Source organism: Magnolia sinica, chromosome 19 (assembly GCF_029962835.1).
Source record: "Magnolia sinica isolate HGM2019 chromosome 19, MsV1, whole genome shotgun sequence".
NCBI lineage: Eukaryota > Viridiplantae > Streptophyta > Magnoliopsida > Magnoliales > Magnoliaceae > Magnolia > Magnolia sinica.
The window spans coordinates 29,661,992-29,672,011 of record NC_080591.1 but is presented as its reverse complement, the minus strand read 5'-3'; the positions used below and the strand labels follow the sequence as shown (position 1 = coordinate 29,672,011).

The window sequence follows — 10,020 nt, the reverse complement described above, 5'->3', positions numbered from 1 at the left end:
TCTGGGGGCCACAGAAGTTTTAAATCAAGTTAATAATTATGTTTTCACTTCATACATGTCAGTGTGATCTTAAGAACAGGTTGGATGACAAATAAACATCACTGGATGCCTTGTAAAGGTTTCAACAGTGGAAATTAATATTTCCACTGTTTCCTATGGTATGTTCCACTTGAACTTTGTATATGCTTCAATTTTAGGCTCAACTCCTAAAATTACATGGAAAAACGGATGAACGGCGTGGATAAACCACACGGGTTGACAGTGGGCCCAACGGATAATGTGTAGGCTACTTGCATGCATGTGTAGGCTACTTGCATGCATGTGTGGGCTACTTGCATGCATGTAAAAGAAATCCTCACCGCTCGATTGGATAGGTAAATTGGAGCAGTCAATTGACAAGCTCACACATTTTAGAACTTCCAAAATAACCCTGACTTATCCCTTCTAATGTCTTATTAAATCTCACAAAAAGAAAAGTCCTATTAAATCTCAAAGTTTAACACTTATAAAACTAATTGCATGGTCAGAATTTGTCTATTTGCTATTCGTTTATATACAGTAGAGATAAGGTTGAACTCCCCCTCCTCAGAGATCGAGATCAACTGCATTGCTAGCAAATCCAATTCCATGGTTGCATCATTTTTTGCACTATGCATTTGAGGTTACTTCCATTCAGCAGCATCACTCCCTACCACCTGTGAGGGGTTCAAGATTTTATCTAACTCGCTTTCCAGAGCCTCAGCGAATACCCAATGCTAGCTCTCTGTTTTGTTGTAATGGTTCGCATAATTCCAGCAGAAGCGAATGATATGATTTAAGAATTACAAGTAAAAAAATTGAAGAAAATTTTTATCATTTATTTTTTATTTTCCAAACTTCAGTTATGACTCATAAACCTAAACTTTGTCAAAATGCATAGTGTCACATTCTTTGCATCTTCTGTATGTCGGTGCTCGGAGGCATAGGGCACTTCAGCCATATTACCTAAAAAGAAGAGCATAGCTCACTTGTTGATGTTCCATCTTCCTTGAATATTGACGTCTCTTTTTTCTTCACCCCCTTTTATAGCTCACATCTACCAAATGTAATGAATTTAACAAATGTTCATTCAACAGGCTATATAAATGGCGAATTTAAATAATTCGGACTCAGATACAGATGATGAGAATGAGAAAGCGATTGTTTTATTCACGACAATAACTGCGACTACATCAGCCGCGACTATGATGTGTAATGCTGCATCCATGATAGTAGCAACGATCGCACAAAACTATATGGAAGAGGATGGTGAAAATGATATTCGAGAGTCCCGCAACTGGACAGGTCTGCAATCTACTAATGCGATTCTTGATGGACCCGATACCACATGCTTTGACCATATTCGAATGAATAAGGATTGTTTTATTCGTTTACTGGATTTGATTCGTGAGAGTGGCCACTTGACTGGTACACTTGAAGTTAGCCAGAAGAACAATTAATAACCTTTTTGTATACCATTAGCCACTATGTAAAAAATCGTATTCTACGGCACCATTTTAATCATTCAGGAGAAACTATAAATTGGTACTTTAATAAAGTATTAAATGCAATTGTTAAACTCCATGACATATTTATACCACCTATTCAGCCAGGCATATCTCCGGAAATACAAAACAATGAATGATTCTTCCTATATTTCAAAGATTGTATCGGTGTTATAGATGGTACGTACGTCCTTGCAAAGATTCCAGTGAAAGATCAAGGTTCGTGGCGTAACAAAAAGGGGTTCATATCCCAAAATATTTTGGCAGCATGTTCATTTGATTTAAAAATTTCTATACGTCCTTGCTGGTTGGGAAGGATCTGGCGCAGATTCACATATACTGGCATCAGCACGCACGTGTGAAGGGAAATTGCCTCTACCTAAAGGCAAGTACTACTTAGTTGATGCTGGTTTTCCTAATACTCCTGGCTTCCTTGCACCCTATCGAGGTGTCCGTTACCATCTAAAAGAATTTAAGCAAGGTTGTCTTCTAAGGGACAAGGAAGAGTTATTTAATCTTCACTATTCGTCGTTAAGAAATGCCATTGAACATGCTTTTGGAGTTTTGAAAGCACGATTTCCGATATTAAAGAACACACCGAACTATCCCATAGAAACGCAAACAAAGATTGTAATTGCATGTTACATCATACATAATCATATTATTAACGAGAGGAGTGATGTACTTCTCAATGATTCCAATGATATAAGCTATGATACAAATGAGGGCCAGGAATACCATTCATGTGCCGATGAATTTCATAATGGGACAATCGAAATGGAGGAAAGTGATAGTGATGTTTCTGATGAAGAGATACAAACTGAAGAACCAACTAGAAGAGAAAGAGATGATTGGAGTCAATTTCGTGATAGTCTTGCAGAAGCGATGTATGAAAATTACAATTCTAATATCGGATTTAATCAAGAATGATAATTGTTAACGTTTGGTATGTAATTTTGTTATGTTAGATAATGAAGCATAAAATATATTTTCGTCTTATTTTGAATGTTCAATTATCTATATACTTCAGGAATGTCGACAACAAACAGAACTTGCTTGTCTTATGCAAAACCAATAAAATGGAATTCAGCGATGGATAGTTGTATGATAGATGTATTATTGGAACACATCTCCCTTGGTTATCATTGTGACAATAATCAATTTAAGCCATTAACATACGCTGCAGTAGTTAGATCAATTCGTGAGAAATTGGGCATCAATCTTATGCCAAAGCATTGTAAAAATTGAATCAAGATATTAAGAAAGGACTATCATAAGGTGAAAGGCATGCTTGAATTAAGCGGGTTTGGATGGGATGATACTCGAAAGTGTGTTACTGCCGAAGCAGAAGTATGGAATGCTTACATCGAGGTATATTAATAAAAAAAAATTTGGCATACAAAATCTTTATTGTTGTATTAATGTTAATATGTATTTGTATTTTAATGACCATAGATGCACCCTGGAATGAAGGCATTTTGGAACATCCCATTTTCTCAATATGATAATATGACAATAATTATCGGGACCGACTATGCTACTGGTAGCAAATCAATGGCGCATACTGAGTCGAACGAATTATCAGAGAATCCCACATACGGGGCATTTGACTTAAACCCATTTGAAGCTAATCCCAATGTGCCTTTAGGGTCTGATTTCTTTGATGCAGGTACACAACCTGCAACATTGCCAATAATTGGAATGACTGGTACTTCACAAGCTGGGTTATCTTCATCAAGACCGCAAAAGAAGAAAATGAATGCTACAATTAATCATGAAATGGTGCAAGAGATGAAGCACGTAGCCTTCTTTATCGAAGCGACCCGAGCCACAATGATAGAGATGAAAGACAAACTCGATGACTACGTTAATATGCAACACAAACCCAAATTGAAAAGAGTAACTTCCGACAAACCATAATGCAATGCCTTAGGGCCGTACCAAATACGGCCCTCCCAGTCGAATTCCGACGACCTGCGACACGTAGATAGCATTGGTGCACGCTCTTGAGTCACATCCTATAAACCCGAGCCGACTCAAAACGAGACCTATGTCATTGCGACCGCGCTGCGGTTCCGACGACGTGTCTTGTACGACCAATGCGATGCTCAGATTATGAGATCCGACCCATGCATTATCTAGGCCGTTGATCGCTGATCATGGGACCCACCTATCCATGTTGTTGTACTTTCCTAGAAAAATAATTACTATGATGTCACCTTAGGGGTGACATCACCCTACCCTACCCCTAGCCTTAACTCCTTACAAATAACCACCCATTCCCTTTTCCCCATAAGTCAAACTCATTAATTCTCATCACCTCACCTCTCTCTCATCACTCCCTTACATCACCTTCTCTCCTCTCACTTCACTCCATTCTAAGCAACACATGAGAGCCAACGTCCACCTCCATGAGAGAAAACTTGATGTGGCCCACCTTCCTATCTCTCATCCCCACCCTCCAAAAATAATCTCAACCGTTGAAGTTCGTCCTTTAGAGCTTTAGATCGCGTTGGCGGAAGAAAGAAGTCCAAGATCTAAAGTTGGTGTCTCTCCTCTTCTCTCTCTCTCTTTCCATCTCTCTCTTTCACTTTTATTGTGTGTGACGATGTGGCGGTGTGGCCAACCCGGATGTACCCCACTTGATGTATATCTTATCCAACCGTTCAAACCATTTGAGCCCTACCTTAGGGAGATGGGAAAACACAAATATCAAGTTGGTCCAAATCAAGTGGGCCACGTCCACGTGTGACCCACCAGCCATCTCCATGGTTCCCACACGTGGGACCCACCTTATACATGTGTTGTATGCAAACTGTCCAACGTCAGCGTCTCTGACGTGATAGGGAAGGCTAACATGGAGTGTGTGCACTGACTGACTGGTGTATGTACTAACAAGCTAACAAAAAGGAAATAATAAAATAATATTTAATGGGGTGGGCTGTTCATGTAAGCCCCACCTTGATACATTAATTTAATCCAATCCGTGCATTCTATTCCCCAGATTATTTTAAGCATTGAGCCAAAAAATGAGGTTAATCTGACTCTCAGACGGGTCCTAGCATAGCAAACAGTGTGTCTACCATTGAAATTCACCCTGTTGTTTTGATGCACCAAAAATATAGTGAATATTGGACTTGTTTGGTCCGTCTCGGGCCATGGAATACAATGGGTGGTGTGGATCTACTTGATGTAGGCTCCACATGTGAAAAACCATGGAAAAACTAAAATTTTCAAAAACTATATATATAAAAAAATAGGTAGGCAGCACCTGCTGCCACTGACAGCGCAGCAGGCGCAGCAGGCGCTGGGACGGTCCCTGGCCAATAGTGGGACCCCAAAAGTGAGCCCCATCGTGATGTGTTTTGAGAATCCACACCATCCATTCTATAGGCCCTTATGGCAGTGGGTCTCCCTCCAAATATCGGCCCCATCTAAGGCTCAGATGGCCCACATCATAGGAAACCATGGTATTGTATGGCTGCCATTGAACCCATTTTTTTAGGTTCACAGAAGTTTTGGGTGTGTTTTTCCACTTCATTCCAGGTCCATACGACCTTATCAAATGGGTTGGACGGCAAATAAGCATTATGGTGGGCCCCACATGGGACCCACAGTGATGTACGTGTTTTATTCCTACCGTCCAGGCGGACGGTGGAACCCATGTAGATGTAAGTGTTTTATTAATGCCATCCAGCAGCAGCTGGATGACTAGTGGACCCCATCAATGACGTATGTGTTTATCCATGCCACCGTCCACACCTGGACGATGGGACCACCCCACTTGTGGGGCTGATGTGAGTACGTGTGTGTGTGTGTGTGTATGTGTGTGTGTATATATATATTGTATATATTACATATATTATATATGTAGATTTTATGTTATATTATATAATACATATGTGATGGTGGGCCTTCATGGGACCCACCATAGTGCTTGTGTCGCATCTAAGCTGTCCATCCATTTTGAAAGCTCATTTCATGGCGTGAGCTAAATAATGAGTCAGATCCATAGCTCATGTGGACCCCGCCCTTGATGCATGTGTTGCATCCAAACCGTCCAACCATTTGGCAAGCTTGTCTTAACAGGCTTGAGACTAAAAATAAGTCAGATCTAAAGTTCAAGTGGACCCCACCATTTAAGGTAGTGGACAATGATGTCCACCGTTCATAATTTCTAAGGGCCATGGGAGTTTCCTATTAAGCTGATATTTGTTCCACTTCATCTATCATTACGTTAATTTATGAACATGTTGGATGGGAAACATATGTTATGGTGGGCCTTAGGAACTTAAATGGTGGAAATCATTATCACCACTTTTATTTGGGTGTGGCCCATTTGATATACATGGCGCCCATTGGTGTGGCCCATTTGATGTACGTATGACCATGTGAGAAGGCCCACTTTGATGTATTTTGTGGCCCATTTGTCGAGCCCACTTTGATGCATTTTGTGGCCCTTTTTCGGGCCCACATTGATGTATTTTGTGGCCCATTTTTTGGGCCCACTTTGATGTATTTTGTGGCCCATTTGTCGGGCCCACTTTGATTTATTTTGTGGCCCAATGATGATGTATTTATTTATCCTCACCGCCCAATCTCTGGCCGTGGGATGTGGAACCCACGTGACATATGAATTTCATTCCATGCACCATCTGTGCGAGGCCCACCTTAATGCATCCGTTGTACACATGGATTCCACATAATATATATGTTTTTATATCCATACTGTCCAACTATTTGGATGGGATGCACCATGATGTATTTTTATCCACGCCATCCAGGGCAGGTACCCCAATATGAAATATATCAGGGCCCATGGGTTGAGGCCCATTGAGATGTATTAAAGCCCATTTGATAAGGCTCATTGTAATGTATTTAGAACCCGTGAGCAGAGACCACCTCATATGTTCCACCTTAACTATCCAGGTCATATAGGGCCAGCCTCGATGTATGTTTTACTCACACCATCCGTGGGATGTGTGACCCACTAGATGCATGCATTCTATATCCACACCAACCATCTGGTGGGGCCCATCTGCTGCATGTACAAGGCCTACCTATTGTGCATTTGTGCAACCCACTTGATGTGCATGAGCTCCATTAGTACGGCTCATTGATGCAAGGCCCATTATGATATGTTAGAGGCCCATGGTTGAGGCCCATTAGGATGTGTTTATGGTCCATTTGGTAAGGCCCACAGAGGTGTATTTTCGGCCCATGGGTCGAGGCCCATTGCGACATATTTTCGACCCGTATGTCGTCTCCCATTATGATATGTTTTCAGCCCGCTATCGAGGCCCGACTCGATGTGTATGAGGCCCATTAGTGCGGCTCATTGATGCGACCCACTTATTGGATTGACGCCCATTGATGCGGCCCAATGGTACGACCTACCGTGATGGGCATATTAGGCTAATGGTGCGGCCCAATGTATCGACCCACCGTGATGCGTAGGCCCACGCACTGCATGTGTAGGCCCACCTGTGATGACTATTTGAGGCCACCTGTTGGATATTTGGGCCTACCTTATGTTTGACTCTACATGGGCCACTACTTGGGAGCAATGTCGGTTAAATGTCCACTTTGATGGGCGATGATGGTTAAATGTCCATATTGTGACCTTCCCATAGGCCATGTTCGACCAATCAACGAGGTTGATTATTGATCGATTCTGATTGACATGACTGATTTGCCGATTCTGGTTATCGACTACCGATTCCGATTGTCATGGCCGATTGACCGATTATCGATCGAGGCCAATCATCGTGGCCGATTGTGGATTCCAATTGTGATGTATATTCTGCCCATGGGTTGAGGCCCATAGCGATATATTTGGGACCCCTGGGTTAGGCCCATTGTGATGTATATGTAGCCCATGTGATGCGTATTAGCCCCATGTGACGCGGCCCATTATGATTGTACGAAGCCCATTGTGGTGTGTTTGAGGGCTAGGCTATGGAGCCATTATGATGTATGTTAGGCCCATGTGAAAGGCCCATCGTGATATGCATTAAGCTCTTGAGTGAGGCCCATGGTGTTGTATATTTGTCCCTCGTGTGAAGTCATGGGTCCATGTTCACTCCCCAAGTATAGGGTTGTGATGTAGTAATAAACTCGGAGGGACTGTTAACATCAGTCATTGATATTGATTATGAGTATGTGATAGCATAACATCATGATAGATGCCCATACACATCATCTACGTGTTTGTTATGAGATGTGATTGACCATTGCATATGTCATGGGCAGGTTGTTCATAGGGCTCCTTGATAGGTGGAGTTGCCCCACATGAGGCACGGTATGTGCAGGATTGATGCATGATTGGACTGTGTGACTCATGCATCTCACATTTATGTGACATGACCACCGTATGCCCTAGCGACATCGGGGTTGTAGCCTCCACAGGTATTTCGTGGATGGTCGACACCGAAAATCTGTTCTACATGGGATGTTATAGATATCCCTTGGTGAAAGTCCCTAAACCCTCTTGGTTCCGGAGGTTGTTCCAACGTTTAGACCGAGTGGATGCATGAGCGCATGAGGGTCGTATACCGTTAGCCGCGTCTCCCACTATGTCGTGGTCGGTTGGAAGGGGGTGCGGCCTTACCTCGCCCGAGAGGAGGGGGCAATACTAGGCTAGTTCGACCAGCTCGAGGAATGGGTCCGCTATCGACAAGCCGGGCCCGATATTGGCAGATGGATAGTGAGGTCTTTTCCACTCACCATATTGTGCCCGATGGGGCGGCAATCTGGTTTGGAGTGTACTAAACTCCGGTGATGATCCCAGAGATGAACTGTAATGATATGTGGATTTAGTGAGCAGGAGTTGCATACTCATTTATGCATTCATTCATTCACTATCCACTCGGGTTGGTGGTGTGCAACTATTTGTTATGTGTGCCTTCGCAATGGCCAGGATTTCGGTTGGGGCGCGCGACGAACCTAAGATCAGGAGTTTACCACATTAAGTCTGACTATCCAAATTTAGGTATGGGACTGGTTTGGATAGAAGTCCCTTATGGTGGACCCTGTAGCCTGCGATACTACGTACTATCATCCCGACTTCACACTTCAGCATGTTCATTCCATTTGCACCGCATATTGCATTACATCCACGGCTTATGGTATTTTGGATTACTGTGTTTCTGCATTTATATGGTCTAGGTACGGCTAACGCTATACGTGAATTCATCAGGAATTGTAGATTGCGTTGTATCATCAGCATCTGATATTTGGCTCCTCATTTGTATAGCTGACCTATATTGTGTACATTAATATGGTTTGACTCATGGACTATTCAGTATTTCCGCTTACTCTGTTATCGTATGATTTATGATCTTGTTAGTATTTCTGTTTACTTTGATAATTCCTTCTCTTGTCAGTATTTCTACTTATTCCGATATTATACGATTTATGAATTACCAGTATTTCCTGTTTGTATGATGATGGCATTGTATTGAATACTTGGCACTTACCTTGTGCACACACTTACACCATCCTCTAAGCTTTCTATAAGCTTATGCATGATAGATGCGTGCAGGTGATGTTAGGGTGCAGCAGTGTTGAGCTTGGAGCATGCAGTGATCTTTTGGAGCTTGATTTTAGATTTATGTATTTTCCTTTCAGCATTGTACTCAAATGATTATATTAGTGGATTTTGTGATGATGATGTTACCTTTGTGAATTGGGTAATCTTGTGATTATACTTTATTACGAGTTAATTGTTCGTTTAAAAGAAAAAAATCCTCTATCGAAGCGACCCGAGCCACAATGATAGAGATGAAAGACAAACTCGATGACTACGTTAATATGCAACACACAGCCCAAATTGAAAAGAGTAACTTCCGACAAACCATAATGCAATGCCTTAGGGCCGTACCGAATATAAACAAACCGTATACATGGTGAGCATTAAGGTATCTCTTAGAGCATAGAGAGGCAGCATGATTCTTCATTGAATTGCTTGTTGAGCTGAGGTGGGAGTTTCCTGTAAACACTATTTGAGATTGGTATGCTTTTATTTAGCTTTGTTAGTTTGGTAATTCGGGTTTGTATAACTTTAAAAATATTTTATATTTGACAGTCTTTATCCTTTTATTTATTAACGTGGGTGCACGTATGTTTTGTAATTTCTATGGTGTGTTTTTAGACCTGAAATTAAAGTAGATATGTTTATCTTAACACATGACAATGGTGAAATTTAGTAGGCTCACTTCTCTGGCCCACTAGAAGTTTGGAATTATATCTTTTTTTTTTTTTAATGTGTATATTTTGATGAGCTTGTTATAACTATTATTTATGTTGTAGTATATTTTAATTAATTTGAGTATTTTAAATAATTTACTTGGTCTCTTTAAATATTCATGTAAATATACTACAAAATTTGAAGGGGTTTCAAATCCACACTCTCAAACACAAATTTTACAATTCAGGGAGTTCCAAATCTAAGGTGCCAAACAAAAACATGGGGTTCGGGTTGGCAATCCAGGGGGTT

The 10,020-nt window shown here is 41.5% G+C and overlaps 1 protein-coding gene across 1 annotated transcript; it reads left to right on the top strand.

Annotated features, from left to right (window-relative positions):
* The first annotated feature begins 1,124 nt into the window (after positions 1-1,124).
* On the top strand, positions 1,125-2,453 carry LOC131234578 (uncharacterized). The gene is made up of 3 exons (XM_058231511.1): positions 1,125-1,323; positions 1,683-1,742; positions 1,840-2,453. The coding sequence occupies exons 1-3, from the start codon at positions 1,125-1,127 to the stop codon at positions 2,451-2,453; spliced, it is 873 nt and encodes a 290-aa protein (XP_058087494.1).
* Positions 2,454-10,020: the final 7,567 nt, after the last annotated feature.